The 21,958-nt window shown below is 43.5% G+C and overlaps 1 protein-coding gene across 2 annotated transcripts; it reads right to left on the reverse strand.

The window, feature by feature from the left end:
- Positions 1 to 928: 928 nt before the first annotated feature.
- Positions 929 to 21,311, reverse strand: RPN2 (ribophorin II). 2 transcript variants are annotated; one of them, XM_074156943.1, is made up of 18 exons: positions 21,253 to 21,311; positions 20,973 to 21,175; positions 18,851 to 18,946; positions 18,004 to 18,179; positions 17,060 to 17,135; positions 16,540 to 16,674; positions 14,276 to 14,452; positions 13,752 to 13,870; positions 13,256 to 13,361; positions 10,755 to 10,846; positions 9,747 to 9,861; positions 8,892 to 9,086; positions 8,355 to 8,441; positions 7,705 to 7,800; positions 6,487 to 6,562; positions 5,455 to 5,584; positions 3,471 to 3,555; positions 1,009 to 1,381 (listed from the first exon to the last, which is right to left on the reverse strand). In XM_074156943.1, exons 1-17 carry the CDS (start codon positions 21,263 to 21,265, stop codon positions 3,504 to 3,506), a joined length of 1,944 nt encoding a protein of 647 aa, XP_074013044.1. In that variant the 5' UTR covers positions 21,266 to 21,311; the 3' UTR covers positions 1,009 to 1,381; positions 3,471 to 3,503. The 2 variants fall into 2 exon arrangements, with proteins under 2 accessions (XP_074013043.1, XP_074013044.1); XM_074156942.1 differs by lacking the exon at positions 3,471 to 3,555 and having other exon boundaries at positions 929 to 1,381; positions 21,253 to 21,276.
- Positions 21,312 to 21,958: the final 647 nt, after the last annotated feature.

Raw genomic sequence — 21,958 nt, forward strand, 5'->3', positions numbered from 1 at the left:
GCAGCATGAGATCAGGTTTTTGAAGGAGCGCAGAGGAGTAGTTCACTAAACCTCTATGGCATCCAGTATAACATTCACAATGAACAAAGGGGTAGGAACTATCACAAAGACCAGAAAGGGTGAGCTAAGTGTGAACAACTGCCATGGGGGAGAGGCAAGACAGCTTTTATAAAGCGGAGTCGCGTCTCACACATGTGAGGTCCTGTGGAGGGTTTGGCTCCACACCCTGTATCCACATGCTTGCTGGCTGATATCATTCTCTTGGATCTCCAAAAGACATTTGATAAAAGTTCTTTTGCCAAAAGGCCTTTAAAGAAACTAGTCTGACAGGGGACAAACAGGAGCCAACACCTAGATGCAGGGGAGAGAGCAACTGTTAAGTTTCCCATGTGGGAGCTGCTCATCAGGAGGAGATTTTAGTCTTTGGTTATTAAAATCAGGGTGTCCTTCAGTAAAGGCCAAGTCTGCTGCCTCAACACTGCTTGAAGGTGGTAATTCATTGGGAAGTTAGAGGTCAAATAACTCAACCATGGCTACATGGCAACAAGCAGATTCCTGGCATTTGGTTTCATAGAAGAACAAAGACAATAACCTCAACCAAACTTGTATTTGGAATGAAAAGGTGACTTCCAGAGGCTGGAAAGAAGGTGAACCCACTCAAGGGACCCACCAAATCCTCCAGGGTCAGACACAGCCGGGCACAGTAGCACTGCAGCTGTCTCCCTGCAAGGGCCAGGCCCCCAGGACCGACAGCAACTGGCACCACCCTGAAGTCAGAGATAAGAGCCATTAGCAGAGAAATGGAGATGACAGCATCACACAAGGGACAGGCAGGAGTGGGAAGTTCTCCCCCAATAAACATGTCCCTCTGGGAAAGGACATGAAAGAACAGGAAGCTTCACACAGCAATGACTCATACACAAAATTACCCACCAGAAAAAGCTCTTTTCATTCTCACGTGAGCCCAACTTCCAATCAGAGCCTCTGAGACAGCCAAAAAACAAAGTTCAGGACCATTCTTTCCTCTTTATTCACAAATCGTTTAGGAAGAGGAGAGGGCACATGGGGAAATGCAGAATTAAATTTCTTTTCCCTCTTTTTCTAAAGGAAATTCAAACGTCCTGGGGGGAAAAAAGGGGGAGGATCGAGGGAAGAAAGGATTTTCTGGATTCATATGAAAAGCACACAAGTAGCATGAACACAACGATGAAAATCGTACTTTTAAAAAAGTATAACTGGCACCCTTTTGACTTAATATTAAAAAAAAAAAGTCTGCTTCTGCCTTCCTTCTTCAGGTCTTTCAGTTATTTATTCACTTCTGATCTGAAGGCATTTGCTTTGTTTTTCCCCATTTCTTCTATTCTTCTGGTATTAGTGTGTCCTGGAAAGAAAAACCCAAAATATTAACTCTTCCAGCCAACAAAGCACTTCCAGTAAAAGTGCCCAGTAAAAGTGCCCCCAGGCCCCTCATTCTCTCTCAAGGGAAGCTTGTCGGAGTGATAAAACCAGTACTGCAATGGAACCGAGGACTGAATTCAAGGAGGGTGGAAACAGTCAGGCAAATGAAGGTTAATTTCTGGTGCAAAAGGGATGAATGAGCCTTGTAAAATATAGAACTGAATAAAAAAGCAGGGCTGAACCCAAAGCCTGCAGGTACCTTAACTGCTCTTCTACTTTAAAAAGGGCAAATCTATCCACTTGGAATCAGCTGATCCATGTAAACACAAAGAAAAGATCTTCATGTCCCCAAGATGAAGTAGCCGAATGTGGACAAAGCAGACCCACCTTTTCGGGGTCCTTTTCCCTTCCAAGATGCCAGACACCGGCATAGCTATGGATGCCGAGCACTTGACAGTCCAACCCTAGAAGCTGGTAACAATACAGACTTAGCTGTTGTAACCGGGGCATCAGAGAACCCAGCAAGAAGGACAAATGCTTGTCACTGCACACGGCAGCAAAATCCAACTTATGGTTTGTGGATAGTAAGTTATTTGCAACATCTTCCAGGACTACTCACAGCCCATAGGGAATTAAGGAGTTAAAATACCAGGCTGAGAAATAGAAAACATGCTAGCTGTTGAGAACACACCGGTGAGGCATTTGGTAACAGGCCACTAAAAAGCTGAAAACCACTGGCCCAAAGCTATGGTAAAAAAAAAAGCATGCAGGGACCAGAACAGCACCAGCAAACACTGGCAGGATGCAGCCAGCATTCATCTACTAGAACAAGCGACAGCCATCTCCAGTTCCTCAGTTACTTGTCATAGCTTGTTCTGTGCTCAAATACCTCAAAACACTCCAGGGAAAGAAGAGATAGTAACAGGGTGTTTTTCTATGGGACATGATGCCAAATTCTCCATAGGTAATTTCCATGAAACCATCCTCCATATTATCTGATCTGCAGACAGGAGTGCACCACAGTGCACATCGTTTCTGCGACATGGCCACCCACACTGGCTTTGTTTTGCAGCAAGAAAACTGAGTTACATTCAACGCACTGTGTGTGTGTGTGTGTGCCTGAAGCACTAAATATGAACATGAGAGAAAGTAGAAGCTCATGAGATGTAGCGGTGAAGCAACATTGTCCAAGGATTTCAGTCTCATCACAGGATTTGTTCCAGACGCTCTCTCTCTTTCCCAAAATAAAAGAGAGCAATGAACAAGATGTGAAGCCATACACACACACACACTCGAACTGGGCAGCATGCAGAGCAGCAGGCAGTCCTGCCTCCTTTGCCACAGTGGATATCACAAACTGGGACCTTACCGGCTCAGAATGCAAGGGAGTGAAGGGCTTTACACAGATAAATGATAATGGAGACCTACCAGATATTGAATGGAGGGGGCTGGGGCTGGGGCTGCTGCTGCCTGAGCCATCGTGACCAGTTCAGTCTAACGGGAGGGTGAACCCTGGACTGGGTCGTGTTCTCAGCTGAATGAGGTGGTGCTGACCTGGGTCTGCTGCACACAGAGCTCTTGCCACCCCAAGCGAGGACATAATTCAGCAGAGTGCCCCGCAGCTGAGTAACCAGAATAGTGCAGATGGGGATAAGGGGTACCAACAGCAGGATGGGAACAGCCCAGATATCAGCCACTTTCATCATGTTCTCCTCCAGCTGACATTACTAATAATTTATTTACAGGAAAAATACTGCTTAAACTAGGTTTATTTCATCACCTGATAGCTGCTTGGCGCCCAAGACAGCATATTCACACATGTACATATTACCATACAGACTTCAAATGATTAAGGAAATCACACAAAGGCAATTTAATCTCAGAGGACATGTACTGCTAATATGCAAACCCAGCTGTAGCCAAGGACACCCAAGGACTGATTTAAAGCCCAATAAGCAATGTTGGAAGGAAGCAGCTTCAGCTCAGACATCTTTTTGTACCAGGAGTGAGTGATGATGTGAAATGAAACAGGCAGCATGCCCAGGAAAGGCAAATTCCAAAAAGGCCCTTACTTCTAGAAGAGCTGGTCACTAGCAAAACCCCTTCTACCGCAGCGTTCTATACTTTGCCAACCTACTGCTCTGCTCTGCAGCGATCCTGCCAAAAGGAGAGAGGAAGAAAGGTTCAGAGTAGATAGGACGGAAGAAAGCAGCCCTGCTCCAGGAACCAGAGCCAGTGACAGAAATGCAAAAAGCAAAACCAGGCCTTCTGGTAACTTCTGTAAAGAGATGGTTTATGCAGTCCCCGTCCTACACCCACCAGCTGCCTCCATGGTGCAACAGCAGCTTTGCCTCAAAGTGCAATCTAGTTAATTATCACTGCACTTCAACATCTGAGACAGGCTACCAGCACCTTAACAAAAAAGATGTCTTTTTGAACTTTAAAGTCGAGTACAAAAGGTTTAACTTTAGCCTAAGGCAGAAGTTTTACTTTCAAATTTGCCATTGTAGTTGCAGCTTCATGTCATTTACAGTGAAAAAGCAGAGCGACACCCCCTGTAGTGTTTTGAAGTAGGAACCAACCACCTGCATTTATGTGCTAACAGAAGCCCTGGTTGAGTGAAGACACTTAGAAGTAAGCTCCATTGTATTCTTTTTCCCAAAATTTGTATCCTAAGCAATCTGCAATTAATAATGATTTTATACTTATTCTTGAAAAGTAAGTATTATTAAATGACATAACATAGCCCCGTTGGCAACAAAATCCCCATAGGAACTGTTACACTAACAAGAGAAAGTGCCACAGTGGAGAGGGCTGCTCATCCAAGGGAGCAGGGCTGAGAAAGCTGGGAGGACAGTATGGAAAGGGTTAACAACAATAATCTCCCCTGCTACAGCCATGCAAGTAGACAAGTTTTAAAGACAACAAATCAATGCAACCCCCCTGAAAATTATATTCTTGTGGGTTTTTCTGTGGTTTTTTTTTTGTTTGGTTTTGTTGTGGTGGTGGTGTTTTGTTTTTTTTTTTTTTTTTTTTTTCTTTTTTTTAACAGTTCTTGTCCTGGTTTTATTACAATGTAATCAAAAAAAGTGAGCACCCAGGGATATCTATGCAAATAGGTATGCAAGGATAAACAACTCCCAGGGGCTCAAAAAGGGGAAAGTAGGAAAAGGACAGGTTTGATGGCAAAGCAGGTGAATAAGATCCCCTTCAAAGCCAAATTCTACATTAGTACAAAAGAGATAAAACTTAAGTCTCATATGGAAACCCCATGTGGCAGAAGTGAAGGAGAGGGAACAGTTGGACCTCTAATTAATGCACTGTACTGGAAGCTCAGGTCAGCAAACTGCCCGCAGGCTAAGCCATGGCACGCTCATGAGACACTGTGTGGCAGGAGACACAAATGTGAAGGATCAGTCCAATGCCAGTACAGAAATGAATGTTGTATCCCTGACATTTATCAGGATTTTCTCTGTTTTTCCTTGTCTGTTGCTGCGCACCTCCAACAAGCATCTGCCTCTTTCTTGTCTACAACCCCCCTTTAGGGAGGAGGAGAAAGCAATAAGATACCCCCGCCTTACCTTCCTCCTCTTAAAACTTCTCTCACAAGCACAACTACAGAAGAGTTGGGCCTCTTCTGCATTTATAGTGGCTTTCATTATCTAACAATATTGTAAGAGCTTGATATATCGTGTAGTAAAACAAATTTGTCAGTGAATGTGGGTTTGCTCGTGTCAAATGTGGAGAAACTTCTACCCTTTGCTTTCTGTGTGTCCCTGATGGCTTCAGCCACTTGGCCACCATTCTCTCCGAAGGAACAGTTAGTTGTACCTCAGCAAGAGCGGCCCATTGCCCTCATCAGTTCAAGCCCTTATTCTGAAAACAGGCCCAAAAGTGGGACTGAGCAGCCCATCCACACACACAAGATCCAAGAACCAAAAGCAGCATTCATTACTGTATCAGTACATGTGTTACTGACACATGACAGCATCACTGCGCTCTCCTCCCCACTGATTTTAAAAGCAGCTCCCACCGACACATCCGTCCCTGGCTTACCGTTTGACTGCTTTCTGAGCCAGCATCCTGTTGCCTGCCAGGAACGTGACGCCACCCAAAATGGCCAAGTACTTCAAAGTCTGGAACATGTTGAGCTGAGTCCAGTAGACATACATGAGTCCCAACATGGCTGTGAAAGACAAAGCCCATGGCTGAAACTGCATTTCAAAAGACCAACCATTTGTTATCTATCCTCAGAACAATCGTTACGTTGTACTGCCAGGCCTAAGCATTGGGTTTCTATCTCATGTCTGAAATGACAGATATACAGACTATATACATTAATGCCAGGAGGAGAGGTCTAGGTCTCCACACTGGAGAAAAATGTAATGTAACGCTTGTGGTTGGAGCCAACCCTCTTGTGGCAGAATTATGGACATATTATAGACAAAAAGGGCTATTAGAGGAGGATACTCTGGATTCCAATAGTAGTTATTAAGATTTGCACATTTATAGCAGCTTACAGCTTTACAAGGCTTCCAAGGAAACTGGCTTGGATTAAGCAACACACTGTCATTTGGGAAACAGTAGATCCAATATTCTCTCAACCTGCTATATTTTTGAAATTCTGTCAAGACAATAAATAACTGTGCAACTACGGTTACAATAAAATTGATGAAAAAAAGTCGGTCCAGCCAAAGAACAAGAGCAGATTTGACAGGAAGAGCTTCAAAGAAAAGATGTAGACCACAGTCCCACAGGTTTCAATCCCCACAGAAACTCCCTGCCTACAAAGGATAAACACGCAATAAAGGAAGTATGACCTCTGGAAATAAGAAGTTCTATTAAGTACAGATAAATGGTGTGTGAGAGGAGCCCAGATAATGACCGCTGTTATAAGTTGATGGCTAAAACAGGTTTAGCACCATATTAACAATCATGAAAAGCAGGAAGGCAGATGAAAACAAGAGAACAAATGTTATGCTATTATGTCATTAACCAGGCCATCATCAAGGCCATTAACCACCAGGGCTCTCATCTGTAACTCCCAGGTGAGGAGGTCAAACAAAGCAGAAAGCCTCTGACACTTACCAGCATGTCCCAGGTGAAAAACAATGGTGCTGGGAGCAAAGCTGAAGTTGGAGATGTTGGCACCTATCTTGATCCACTAAAAGGAAAAGAAACAAAACCCGAGTTAAAACAGCCTTGTAAGCACAAGCTTTTATTTTAAACTTCAGTATCTTTCAAGCCCATTTGCTTCAAGATCTTCAATTAATACAGTGTTTTCTCTACAGAAGCATTCGTTTCCTACTACAAGAGGACAGAGTAGTAATTTTGCCAAGACAGCACTGCTGAGCTCCTTCAGTGAAAATTTCTCCTGCTGCTTCTGACTGACCAAAGGCAGTTCCTCAATTATCTTAACCTGATGAGAGGGTATTGCTCCAAATCTACATTTTCCAGGAAAATAAACATCGCTATTTCTATCCAGCAGAATTAATTTAAATCAGAAAGACAAAAAAGGTAAGGTTCTAGTTTTGGACTCAGCAAAAGAACAGCTATAGTTTTTATGAACACACATCTTGTATCTATTTCAGTTTTTAGAGCACAGAAAAGCTTGAAGGCTGGAAAAGAGGAGCAGTAGCAATAAGATTTTTCATTGCAGTGTCATCAACATGTATATTGTGAACCCCAGAGACCAGTGGACACAACTATCTGCATGCCAGCTTTCAGTGAGACAAGCTAATGGGAAATTACTGCCAAGCAAGAGATCAGTTCCATCCTCCAAACAAGGACTAATTTAACTTGACTAGATGAGATTTTTCTATTGCATTAAGTTCAAAAAACTGATGATACAGTGAACAGCAGTAGATGTTTCAACTACAGATACACAAATACCAATTATGTCCATAAATGGGAATCAATCTCATCGGATTAAGTCAGAGATGTTGTGATGTATACTCAGTGCCAGGCAGTGCTTTTTTCCCCCTGTGGAAGTTTAATGTTAGCAATAACTTAATCTGCCCACTGTAATTCAACATCCCTAGCAGAACCACACTGAAGAAACTCACCCCGCCTACTTCTGCATGGCAGCAGTGTTTTGCTGTTTTGACTACAAACCCCAACAATTTAGGAAAGAAACAATACCAGCCCAATGCTCTGCGCTGACATTTGCTAGCTGTGACTGCAGGACTGTGGTGCTAGTCATGATTAGCCAAGAGTTTTAATACCAACTTTAGCTGGTCAACCTCCTAAGGGACCTTGAACTGGATGGGAAAAAAATTTTCTTCTCCTGCAGCCCAGTTCACTCACCAGAATGAGCAGCAAAAGCAGTGGGGAGAGAATCAGTGCTGTGAAAGTGTTAGATACCACAGTGGGAGGCCTCTTCTCAGGTTCCCTGAAGAGGTGCTGCAAATAAACAAAACCAACTCATAAGTAGGAGTATTCCAGCAGAGCAGCTTCTCAGCTCCCCAGAGGGCCACCTGCAGCCCTGGTGCTGTTCCCAGACGCTCCTTCAGATGATAAACATTCCTCTTAAGGCAAAGACTAAAGTAGTGGCTATTCAAGTCTCTGCACATTTGATCTCTTGCACAGTTAACTTTTCCTTGCACTTACAGAAGCACTTTTTAGCTTGTCATCAGCACAGACGGCTGCAATGAAGCAAGTAAAGTCTTCAGAGCGCTTTCTGTGGTGCTCACCTAGTCAAACGTACATGTTTGAACCATCAGTGACACCAGCTGCCCTCCCACAGGCAGGATAGCTCATTTATTCATATTCCAGGGGACTGCAACACGTTTCTTCCCAATAGCAGTAATTCCAGCCTTCCTTTAATTACATTACTTAGCATTATTTTTATTTTTTTTAATGAGAGATGACTTTTCAACAATAAGTTATGATGATAACAAATAGCACTAGTAGGATTAGTCCCCATCTCTGCAAATAATTTTTGGTTTTGACTGTACCTGGATTTCAGGTTTGGGAACAAAGAGGTTCTTGGACTGGACTGTGGATGGTGCATCCTCTTCTGGGAATTTGATCACAACATCAGCCTGAAATGAAATCACGCAGCTTCATGAAGTTTGATCTTAACGTATTAAAAGCTTTATAAAACCTATTCCATTGCTGCAGCCTATTTCCTTACTTGTCCATCTACAACTGAAATGATTTTTAAAGAAAACTAAGAAAAAGCCATCAGATTTTTTAAGAAGCATTTTCTCCTAAACAGAGGCAGTAATGCCATTCACCCTTCATCATTCACCCATAAACACTCTGAAGTTTCTGTTCCACCATATGATGAAATGAACGCTCACTTCAGTCTTGCTTTGATGCTTGCTTAAAAACTTAAAATGACGAGCAAACCTCAGAGTCCACACACGGCCAAAACGATTCTGGTTCACTACAAAGACACTTGAGCTTTTTTTCTTCCAAGCCCATACCATGCCCTCCCATTAGACCACCAGTAACCTCAAAACCACACCACCACACTTCCAGCTACATACCACATTCCACAGGATTGGATTTTCCAGAGTGGCATCTCCAATTATCAAGTAAAGAGTGTAGGTACCAGAGGCAGAGTCAAATTCAGTCTTCCTCTCAGAGGTATCCAGTTCAAACTTGTACACGTTCTTGCTATCTGGTTCTGCAACAAACACCACCTCCTGGCCGGTCTTCTGGTTGTGAAGTCGGACAAAAGTCTGAAAGGAAAGATTGTTAAGATTTCTGGAATATCTCACACTGCATTTACAAATGCCAGTGAAATAAGAGATTTACCCCCAAAAAGCACAATATTAACAAAATCTGGAGTACAAACTAGGACCCTGTGTGTCTAAATTCCTGCAAATCAGCAAAGTTCTATGTCTTTGAGCAACTACATTAACACAGGATCAAGACTGTTCAGTGGTCCACTGGGGTATGAGGCAATATATTGAATGTGACTCAACAGGGTATATGCAACAGCACACAACAAGGATGTATGCATCTACGGGTTTTGTTGGGGTTTTTTCCCCTTTTTTCTATTTTATACAGGGAAAATAAAATTTTAAAGAAAGTCTAAATTCAAGGACTCTATCAGCAAACAAACAGAAGTGTGCTTTTTCCAGTGCAGACTACATGCACTCAATTCATTGAGTTAAATAAGACACAGCAGCAGAGCCAGAAGAAGTACTATTTAACATACAGCCCAAACAAATGAAGTGAATCCACCTTCCATCTGCCAAGATCAGTGATGTTTCAGTCTATGTCAGAAACATAAGGCTTCTCAAAACCTATCAGATCTTTTCAAGAGCAACCGTCACCTCAAACGCTTCAAGATGGAACATCTTGGTGACACAGCAATGACAAAAATTTGTCCTAACCTGGTGAGGGATGAGTTCAGCTCCACTGTTCACGTCTATCAGCTGGAAGGATAAAGCAAAATTCTGATGGCTGTCAGCAGTGAAGGAGCCCTTGGCTTTGGCTGGGTAAGCTACCCTAAGAGGCAAAAACCAAACAGAACTGAGGTGATCTTCCCAGAGAAGGCCTGGCGTTCAAAGAAGCTGGGGCACGTGAGCCTGTCCAGCAGTACTGCAGTCTGCTTAGCACAGATGAGCTATCTTATCCAAAAGTCACGTGAACTAACATGTCTCTCTACTGCCATATATTTAATGAAAAGAAATGAACGGAATTTTTAGAAGGATTTTTGCAAGCTACATACCCACCCCATTTTCAAGTAAAGCAGTAGTTTGTTGTATGTTTCAAAGGAACAGCAGAAGGAGGTTTTGCTAGTGCTACACCCCACATTCCATTTAGCCAAGGCTACGCTACAACCAGACGTGTGATGGCAGCAGAACAGAAAGAACAGACACTCCAACTTCAGCACAGAAAAGCTGTATCAACACACACAGAAGGCCCTCTCAGTGAGGCTGGGCAAACTATGTCAAATTCTATACATCTGTCAGTTAAAAAACCCACTACATTAAGTTCAAGTACATCTAGCAAGGGTATAGCCTCAACCCCTAAATACAGAGTACATCTTGCTTTAGAGCATCTCTACCAGAGCCCAATAACACCAGAATTAACACAATTCTTTTAACTTGCTTTTGCTACAGAGAGGTGCCAACAAAGGAACAGAAGGCTCAGGTTGCCTGGCTTCTGGTAGCACTTCTTTCAGTATTAAGGAAAACCACCTATAAGAATAATCAGTATTCTCCCAGTGGAGAAACAGCATGGGTTGCCCTGGCTTGAGAAACCATGACATGGGCATAACTCTGTAGTTATTTCAATACAAGATTCCTTTGCTTTAGCTGCAGTATGTAAAGCTCAGAAGACCTCCACTCCAGAGCCAGAGTTGCCCTTAAAAGCTCACACATCCCGAGCTGTGTTACCTGGTTGTTTTTGGTGCAATGCTCTGATCTTTATCCACAGTAGAAAGATCTACGTTGGTAATCCCAACTTCCGTGGAAACTTTTACTTTCAGCTGCAACAAAGCACAATAGAAAATTACACAGAGCACTCTATACATACTAATTATGGTCAAGTTCATGGCAGAAGCTTTAGCTCTAACTGTCCCCTTCCCCAAAAAGGGTCTTACACCAAATCAAAGACAGAATCTAGCCTGAAGAGAAGGATCTACAGCAACTTACCTTCCAGCAAAGTTCTTGTACCAGTCACTAACCTTAACCCATGCCCTTCCTCCCCACACAAGCAGCCAGCTCTGAGGGCACCAGCTTCTCAGCCATGTTGCAGTTAGTTGTGCTGCTTCATTAAAAACAGTTCTCCAAAGGGCAGCTATCCAGATCCAACTAGTTTTCCTTTTAAACCAGCAGAAACTAGCTATTAAAGATTACATCACATATGATACAAGTTAAAACTGCACACGCATATGTGCTTCTGCTTACTGGAGAGCAATTTGAGACAAGAGAGGTCTCCGGACAGCAACCAGTTATGGCTGTGTTGGCTCCTAAAGCCTAACAGGTTTCTGCTGATTTTATTACCAGAAGGGAAAAGCCAAAGCATTCCTGCAGACCTGCACTTTGTTCAGCAAGCCTTCCTTCGGAGTCACGGCATTTATCACTTAGTGCAGGGCCCTGCCATTTATCACACTCCTCTGTGCTAAATGCTGTATAAACCCTGAGCAGAGAAATGCCTCCCTGCCCTCTCCCCGGTCCCAAACCACAGACCATCGAGGCAGTGAACTTTGGTGGGTTTGACTGGTTTCAGTCCTTCTCTCAAACATAAGCAGTTACTGCAGTCTGTAGTTTTTAATTAGCACATTTTTTCTCACATCTTACAAACGGTCCCCTGGAGAATTAAAGTTTCGTTGCCATGATATTTTTCAACTATACTACCATTTGTTATTACAGGTTTGCTCATGTGAACCAGCCCCACACCCTCACCCTGAAAAATAATTCACAGAGAACCAGTGGGAAAAATATGTAAAAAGCATAAACCAAACTATTCAGGTCAGACTTCAAACACAACAATCTTGGCAGCTCCTTTACAATAAAAAGTGTAATTTAAGGTACAGGTTACTCCTGGAACTGGATCCATTAACATGTAGACAATTCAGGTTAACTTTAGTAAAGCCTTAGTTTGTTTCAAATGGAAGCAAAGAAAGATGGTCTAATGAAATATTCATTTAAAAAAAAGTTATGTCAAAGCAACTCAGAGCTGCTGCACACAGCCCCTCCAACTGAACAGTACACAAACATCTCTCAAATATTTTAATGCCAGGAAATGCAGTCTCTGCCTCGAGTAATAACCCACTGGTTTAGCTCATTACTGTCAAAACGATGGTGCATTAAGGACAATTAATGCTAATAACAGTAAGGAAAAAAAAAAAGCAGCTCCCCCAGCAGCCCTCCCCCATAACAATGGGTCTTATTAGAAGCGGTTCCCACAAAGCCGCTCCGGCGTTAATGCATTCCTCCCGGTACCTCTGTGTGCCAGCAGCCAGCTCAAGCAGCAGCAATCAATCCCCTTTTGACACTCCTAAGTGCCATTACTAATACAACGACAACATCAATTTGATACGCAGAGTAAAGGTCAGCAGTTGTAAATAAGCATCTTCCTCCACCTCCGCTCCAAGCTGACTATGTTGGGAGACTTTAAAAGCTAATCTTTTCCTTAAATAGGCGATTGAGAGCAAAAACTAACCCTGAGAATAGACATCACTGGAGAAGAGCATTCTCCGCTGTTGACACTGAGGTGACTCTGTGAATAGTCACAGAGGTTGCATTCTTCTCGCTGTAACAAACTTGAGGAAAGTAAAACTCTGAGTGTTTGTCTAAAACTCCTCTTCAGAAACAGGGTATAACAGCTTTTGCCACCAAAAAGGGGGTAGGTATACACGAAGCGAGGACTTCACTTCCATTTGCTTTCATCACTGTTTCTTCACTACAAAAGCATCATTATATACACTGTTAAGAGATGCCAAAAGACCCCCTTAACTCTTTTCTAGGGCTCTAGAGCTTATATAAACGGACAACAAATGCCCAGCTTCTATACATCAGGCAATCACCAGACAACTCTAGCCAGGCCTTGAGATTTGCAGACCCAAATCTTGAATGCTCTGAACAACATCATTCTTAGTAATCATTTTTGCCTAGCTACTTCGGGTGGCTACATCAACGCTTCCACTGTTAGCCTTTGTTCATATGCTGTCAGATCAGCATCTAAGTGATGTCAGTTTTGAAATTTACACAAATCTCTTTTGATCATGTATTAATCTGGTTACTGGTAATAATCCTGAGTCAAAACCCAAGGCATTACAGAAAAACACGTGATAAAAATGCCATACAACTGGCAACATCCTTAATGGGTATAAATAAAGAGCTGTTTCAGTGAATAGCCACAAAATTGAAATGCCATCAAAAAACATACCCACCTCCACTTTGTTAGCAATAAATCGCTTATCTCCGTCAACACTGATAGAGAAATCATAATATCCACTTGCAGGTTTTACATTCATGAAGTTCAGCTCAAAGACATCTCTATAAAAAAAAGCAGCAAGGTGTTAAGTATCCTCTAGGACACTAACAGCAGCTACAAATAAGTAACATCTTGTTACCAAGATATCTCCAAATACGCTAGATTAAGCAGGCAAACAGAAATGCAACACAAAACTATCACGGCTAAAGTACAGCAGGAAAGGAATTCTTAGAAGTGCCCCCAAAGTCAGAAAAATGGTGCAATTTCCCACTCCCAATCAAAAGCAACAAAAATTCACCATCACTACCAAAGGTGCTAAGCCACCCCCTACCAACCAAACTACAGCATTTTGAGTTCTTCCACCAGAGGAATGTTTAACGAAAATAAGTCCAACACTGTTTAAATAACACCTGTTTGCCTTACAAACTGTAAAAATAGGATTGTTTTCTTACCCTGACAGAGCAAATGGTGTCTGTTGAAGGACAGTGGCTTTGCTCGATGCAGACTTGGCGTAGTCGAGCTTTACAGAAGCTTGAGTCAGTGGCTGGGACATAACATCAGTCACTTGTAGCTACAAGAGGAAAAAAACCCAAGAATTTCTGTGAAAGCTGTTGTCCCAGAAGGAATGCAGGAGCACACACAACTCACTACCCCTCTGCGTTATACACCAGAATTGTCCCCTGCCCAGCACCCCAGTTTCACCTCGTTCTTTCTAACATAACCAGGAAAGCTAAAGTTTGTAGCCAGCACAGCTGACTATCACACAGTGCCTTTTCAAGGCAGCGTCTGGTGAGCCCTGGGTAAGCGGAAGTTCCTAAGAATCACTTCATAAAAAGCACTAAAACCCCAGATCTACTGGCAACTGAGTCCTGGAGCTCAAAATGAAAGACATCACCTTACACCTTCAGCCAGCCCAGACCTACAATACTAAAGACGAAGCCAAGAGACGAGTTAAGATTTGAAGCTACAGACTCACCCTGAGTACGGGCTGATGGTGAGACACAGCTGCAGGCCCATCAGGGACAATAATGACAGGCAAGTGGTAGTGGTTCCGTGATAAAGAACCCGCAGCACAAGCAACACTGAAGGCCTCTGAGAGCGTCTCAAAGTTTTTCTTGCTAAAAATTGCATTCATCAGCTGGATAATTTGATCCTGAAAGAGGAAAAGCAAATCACATCAGCACCAGCAGCTTACCGCAATATTGTAAACTGGCTCAGTACAATGTTATTAATAAAAACACCGTTCATAAAGACTTTAATTTCCCATTTGCTTTAAAAATAACTCAAGTTATGAGGTAACCCAAAATGAGCTACCTTTTGAATATCACATTAGCGTTCTTATTCTTGGCTGAGAGGTTCCAACCACAATCGCTGTAATTGCGCTGAAGACTTGCAAAAACAGAATTTGGATCTACCTCTTCAAACTACATGTTTCAGAACGGAAGATGCCGTCAGCTCAACTCTCTGGACTGCGTACAGCTGCAAAAAGACAATTTGGCTCCAGAAGTCGTACAACTGTCTTCATACAGCGGAGGAGGACTAGGCTAGATGTCCTGGCTACCTGCCAAGCTGGGAAGGCCACTGAGAGGTGATGCAGAGCATCCTAATGGCTCTGGAAGGAGCCCGTCTGGGCCCATGCAGGCTTATCCCCTTAGGCTCAGCAGTGTCCTCAAGCTAAGAGGATTAGCTTTAAAGCAGTACCACCAGAAACAGAGCCAGCTCTGCCTCTGGGATGTGCCAAAGCTAATTTGTTCTCTCCCAAGTAGGAGTGGGACCTCGTCCCCCAGCTGGTTTTGCAGTCTGACACTGTAGGGTTCGGATATCTGAGACACAATCCACAGGGTATGCCATATTATTCATTCTTCCATTACTCCCTGCTAGTCTGGCAAACAGAGGGTTTGGTTACCTGTACTCTGATCCAACCAAAGGATTGTGGGCTAAATTCTAAGCAGAAATGAGAATAATCAAAGACAATCCCAAATAAAGCAATCGGCATACAATTTAGTAACCTACAAAGAACACTTTTAAATTAAATCCACTGCATCTCAAATTTTCACCCTCCTACTTTTATTAATGAGCACCAACATACATGACATAAATAGAGAAAGCATCCTGACAGATGCTACAAAACTCCCACATTGTGCAAATCCTGCAGTGTTTTTCATTGACATGGAGGGCATGGCATAGCTCCAGGCCTTAATCAGCAACTGACACTCATTTAAATTGTAGAGGAAAAAAAAAGGGGAGCTATTTTTGCAAATAATACTACATGTTAATTTTTAAAGAGAGTTTTCTGGCATTCTGGAGGCACTCTCGCCATTCACAAGAAAGAAAGCTTTAAGTCCCAACAATAGCACTTCTGACAGCACAATTCTGATACAACACTAAATGATTTTCCTTAATTGGTCTTTTTTTTTAAAACATCATTTGGACGCTGACAGTTCGAATTGTGTGCAGCAGAATCACCACCTCAAAAATGACATCAAAATTACTTTGCGTTAGTTTGTTTGGCAGCAGCATGGAAGGGAGCCAGGAATGAACTCAGACGTCTTACACCGGCTTCGGTCTCAACCCTGCTACTTTGGCTTGTGCTTTAGGGAGCTGCCATTCTCAATCAAAAGTATATCTAACTCAATTAACTCATTGTGGAAAAAAATAAAATATGCTAAGTGGATAGCTTGCAGTAATGATTTCTAGCTTAATCAAGCTCAAGAGGAATTTCCAACAGTCTTTCATTTTAGACAACAAGTTTTTGCATCTGAATTCCTGTAGGTGTACGAGGTGCCCGAAAAGGAGACCAAAAATTAGTACCCGAACTAGTGCGACTGCATTTCCTCACAGGTAAATAACATTTGCAAAACACTTTGAAATGCTGGAAAGTACTAGACAAGTGCCAAATACTAGAACAAACTCTGAAACAAGAGGGTTTGTTTTTTTTTCAACAGCTTGTCTCAATAAACAAAGTAGGCCTCACTTGCAATTTCCTTCTGTACATTTAAAAAGTAAAAAAAAAAAAAAAACCAAACCCAAATTCAGTCTGTGATCTTAAAGGTGGAATTTCCTCCTACATTCTGTTATTTAGCCTTCCCTCCAAGATGTCTTTTTTCAATGAGTGTGCTCATTGTTTTTTCCAGTAGAAACTCTACCCAGTTACACCAGCCTCTTGCACTGCACAACAGGGACTGGGCAGACCCTTTTTGGGAGCTACAGGGTGTGAGGGAGGAAGAGGCAGACACAGACCTCCTTCATTGCAGGCTCCGTACCCACATGGTCCGACAGCTTATAGGCAGCAGCAACGAACAGTGCAGTGGTCTCAATTCCTTCCTCAAACTGCAGATAAACTCCACCTAAGTCATCCAGGCGAGCAACAAGATCCTGACAGAGAGAGTTATTAGAATTTAAATTGCGTTCTAGCAGGTCCACAGAAGTTAACTCTACTGTTAGGCCTGTAATCAAGAGTATCTGCATGGGATCACTGAGGTATTTTGTAATAGTAATTGAGAAACAGGAAGAAAAAGAAACCTTCAGCGGATTTAATAATATTTAAGAGTCATGACTTCCTGTGTTTCAGTCCACTGTGAAACAGCTAAAAGCCCAAAAGAAATATCTGCTTGAAAGCAATTGCCAAGGCAACCCACATCATGCAGGCAAGGAATTAACCAGGTTGGTTTTTCATTTTGTGTTTCACATTAATACATCTTTTAGTACTACAAAGGTCTAACAAATTTCTGAATAATTAGTGAGCACAGCGTGTTCCTACCTCTATCTCCTCAACAATGCCACTTAGATCTGCCTGCTGGGACAAGTAAGATGCCGTCTCCAAAGCCTGGATGGTTCTTAAACAACAAACAAAACCAAACAGTTGTATGATTCTCCCTCCTTAAAAGCCAAGCATCATTCAAATCAAAGCAACTACAGTTTCTGTTCTGAATGAAGTGTAAAACAGCTGCTACTGCATTCAGTTGACTCAAGGGAATGAATCTGAAGTGATTTAGTGGAAACTTAGAATTCATAAGGGAACACCACTTTAGCTGCATCAGTGCTGCAATAAACTCATACACTCAAAGGCAGAGAAGAAACCAAACTTTGATCCCTGCATAGCACAGATCCCCACACTTGCCACTGAGGCTTCCAGGAGTACATTTTTTTGGTCAGTAAAGCAAGTTTTAAAGTTTCCCCTTCTTCCCTCGCTTTTAAGGAAATCTCTATTCTCTCCTTTCACAGTAAAATTACTTAGTTCTTTGGTGATAAATGACAAAATTCCTCCTGCTTACTGGCATGTTTTTTTCCACCCTGCAGTACAGGCATCCCAACATACAAAGAGCAGGGCTGAGGCAGAGCATTAAGTCTATTGTAAGCAGAAATGACACAGAACCATGGTTCATGGTATTAAATCAAGAATTTGTTGTGAATCTTTAAACAGAGGAAGCTTTTTTGGGATGGGTTCTCTCTACTGACAGTTATTCTTCAACTAAACTGTATATATATGCTCATTTACAAAATCACACAAAAAATAGCCCCAAAACATATTTTTCATTCCCCCAGAGGGACAATAATGAACTGGACAAATACATCAAATGAAAACACAGCAACTACTCTACTACATCTATATTATAAAAATTGTCAAAAACCCCTTTACTCTTAAACCCAACTGCCTAGAGGATAAACATGCAACAATGAATAATTTCCATCTGAAAGACTTACGCCAGCACATTTTCTTCTTTGCTAAGACGAGCAGTAAGAGCACCAAGCGCTTCCTGAGATGCTAAAGGAAGGCCAAAGCTGCTCAGGGCCCCAACGGCATGGAAGATCTGGGTGATGGAGGAATCCTCACTGACAGCTGCAAGCAGCAGCTCCCTGGTCTCATTTGAAATGGTAACCTGAGGAAGAACACAGGGAACACATTGATTCACACTTGAAAAAACAAGTACGCCCAGCTGCCGCCGATTTCTTCCTGGAGCCACACACTTGACTAGTGAAATAGTACAAGCTTTTGGGAAAAAGCCCTTTAGCATTCATTAACTTTTAGTTTAATTAATTAAATCCCTAAGTTTTGCTGTCAGCTATCCACGATTCAGATTTATCCCGGTAATCTGCTACTGCTTTTCATCTGGCAACACATCATTGCGCAGCAGCCGGTGACGCTGATGAAAAATGGGGCTTAGAAAACCCACCTGCAATGCAGCAAGGGGGGGGCTGCATTTGCATTGTTGCAGTGTTTCAACACGAGGTCTACATCCAAAGAGTTTTTCATCCACCCAAAGAGTTTTTAATTGATGCAGCTGCTGGGAATTCTATTAAAATGTGCTGCCTCCTTTTTTCTTAGCCACCCATCTCCCCTTGGAATTATTCTGGACTTGCTTTATACCTTTACATTTTCTATAGAGTAATCCCAGACACTTCATAAGCTATTTACCTAAAAGACAACAGAGTACAGCCCACTAAAAGAAACTAAAAGTAGAAGTTATACATAAAATAAACCCGAGAAAAAGATGAAGGTAAATATTTCCTTGGTAACACCTGTCTTCAGAGCTCAGGGCTCCAAACTCACCTCGCAGCCAGAGAGGACCCGGATGGACTGTGCAGCGTAGAAGAGGGAATCGACACTGCTGGAGTCCACGTGAGATTTGATGAAATTGCATGCAGCCTGTGAAGAAACAAGTTAACTTACAGCAACAGTCTTGACTCAAGCCACTGAGAGATTTAAATGATACTCTAAGGCAATTTCATATACACTGCTGTGCACTTCTGTACTGAAAAAAGGCAAATGAAATCCCTAGTAATATTTGCGATGCAGCAGAGCCTAGAACTCCCCAGATCCTACTCTGCCAAGTGCCGCACAGAAACAAAGCTTGTTCCTACTAAAAGAGATGTATTTTTCACATAAACTCTACTGCAACCAGAATTCAAATTTAAATGGAGTATAATTATAAAACCTATAAAAATAAAAGCCCCATGGGTATATTTAGAAGGGAAAATCTCCCAGGATAGAGAACAGATGAACAGAAATTCTGTGGGCGAGCTTCCTTCCCAGCTGTGTATCACACACAATCATTAATGGATGTAGAACATAGAATTTCAAAGCACAGAGAACAAAAAGTCGGGTAAGCAGCTGCAGTATGAAGGCAAACAATGAGACTGCTCATTAATCTGTAGCCAAGTTACTATTAACTGACAACTAGAAAGACAGATCATTAAGAATCCATTTTAACCAGAAAATAACCAAGAATTTAACTGCTCATATTCAAAGACCAGTGATTTATGTATGTGGAGAATGGGTCTTCACAAGTCGGACAGGATTTTCATGCTACAGTTACCTGATTCCATGATAGAATGGTTTAGGTTGGAAGGCACCTTAAAGACCATCCAGTTCCAACCCCCTGCCCTGGGCAGCGACACCTCCCACTAGACCAGGTTGCTCAAAGCCCCATCCAACCTGGCCTTGAACAATGCCAGGGATGGGGCATTCACAGCTTCTCTGGGCAACATGGGCCAGGGTCTCACCACCCTCAGAGTGAAAAATTTCTTCCCATATCTAATTTAAATCTCCCCTCTTTCAGTTTCAAACTGTTACCCCCCCATCCTATCCTTACACTCCTTAATATATGTTCAAGTGTTATGTCTATGTTATTTTTACCACCTCTACCTTTTAAATAGTCTCACCCTGTGAAGGGTACGCTGTCCAAAAGTCTTATCACAAACCTCAAGCAACAAATACTTACTGTTTACCTGCAAAAGCAAAGGCTGTATTATAATTGCCAAAACTAGGAACTATTAAAGAATGCCAGCCACAGTGACATAAACAAAAGCAGCGGTTCTCAGCCCAGCCACAAATGACCAGCAATCGGCCACAGCGAGGTGTGTGGTGTGGTGAACCACAACACCTTCAGGAGCCTCATAGTTATGAATTTGTAGAGCAAATGCACAACACTCAAAGAGACATTAAGTCCAAATGGCTTAGAATGACTGACCTAGCTGAATTTAGGAGAAAAGAACAAATTAATGGTTGCAGCTCAGGCACGTAGGTCAGCATGCACTGGGGTATGTAAGCAGACACAGCTACGTAAGGAGGTTGTTACAAGGACAACCTGCAACATTTAAACTAGAAATGCTTAAAGGCATGAAAGCATTGCGCTGATCCCACAGCCTTTGCTTCCAGTCTGCACACAAGGGCACATATTACATATATAAAAATAGTAAGATCAAGTGACCTGGCTGAATTTGGTGTGGGAACTGAAATGAAATAACAAGAGCTCTATTTAATAGGGCAGTGAAGCAAAGATGCTACAGGCAGAAGTCTTTTTCACCAAACAGTGAAGCAAATTGATAGCTACGATACTATCACCACAGCCTATAGAAAAGCAAGCTGCAAAACCACCGTTTAGAGGCATTTAAGTGTAAGAGAGTCCAGAGCATATTGTTGCCCAGACAAAGATGCAACTTATTCAAAGAGTACACCTGAAAGAATGTCAGTAATTACTAAAGATTTACTCTGATACTTGCTAAGAGCATAACGCACATATGCTTTACGTTTTCCTCACGATTTTGTCAAAGCAGAGCTCGCCAGATAAGCTCCTCGGGCCTCCTTTTTTTTTGCTGCTGTGCTGTGGATACCGCTCCTCAGCACAGCGAGGGCTGGGGAGCGCCAGCCCCGCCAGGCCCCCACCGCTCACCTTCTCGTCGGCCACCCGCACCCCCAGGCTGTCGAGGCCCACGATGGAGTAGTAAGCGGCCTGCACGTCAGTGAAGGGCCTCTCCAGCGCCGCCCTCAGCCGCGCCAGGTCGCGGGCGGTGAGGCGGTGGCTGGGGGCCAGGGCCTGGACACCGGCGAGGAGGAGAAGAAGGCTGATGGCCGCCACCAAGCGCAGCCGCGGGCCTGCGGAGAGACAAGCGAGTTACACCTCAACCCAGCCCTTCCCCACCATCCCCTCCCCGTCGCGACCCTCGCCTCACCCGGCGCCGCCATGATGCCGCTCGTCGCCTGCGCCACGGCGCCGCTTCCGCCCCTCGCCCCGCCCCGGACCACACCATTGCTCCGCGCCATAGGGGAGGCGGGAGGGACGGTGTCTGCTTGGAGGCGGTCTCAGTCCCACGGACGCCCATTGCGGACACCGAAAATCTGTGAAGAGAGTAGAGAGCAGGGTGCTGGCGGGATATTGGAGGGGAGCGGGCGGCGGCGGGGTTTCCCGAGAAACGGCAACGGAGACTCCCCAGTGTGGCGGGAGTGGTACGGGCCGCCCGACGGCGGGCGGAGGCGGCCCCTGGCGAGGATGTGGGCTGCGCTGATTGGCCGAGCCGCCCGCGGCGCGGGGGGCGCCATGGCGCCTTAAAGGGGAAGTGGCGGGAATGCGCGCTGGGTGCTGGGCCTGTGCCGTGCCATACTATTTTATATCACACCATATACTGCCGTGCCGTGCCATGCTATTTTATATCACGCCATATACTGCTGTGCCGTGCCGTGCCGTGCCATGCCATGCTATTTTATATCACACCATATGCTGCCATGCCATGCCATGCCGTGCCATGCTGTGCCATGCTATTTTATGTCATGCCATATACTGCCATGCTGTACCGTGCCATGCCATGCCATGCTATTTTATATCACGCCATATACTGCTGTGCCGTGCCATGCTGTGCCATGCTATTTTATATCACGCCA

Source organism: Numenius arquata, chromosome 12, assembly GCF_964106895.1.
Source record: "Numenius arquata chromosome 12, bNumArq3.hap1.1, whole genome shotgun sequence".
Lineage (NCBI taxonomy): Eukaryota > Metazoa > Chordata > Aves > Charadriiformes > Scolopacidae > Numenius > Numenius arquata.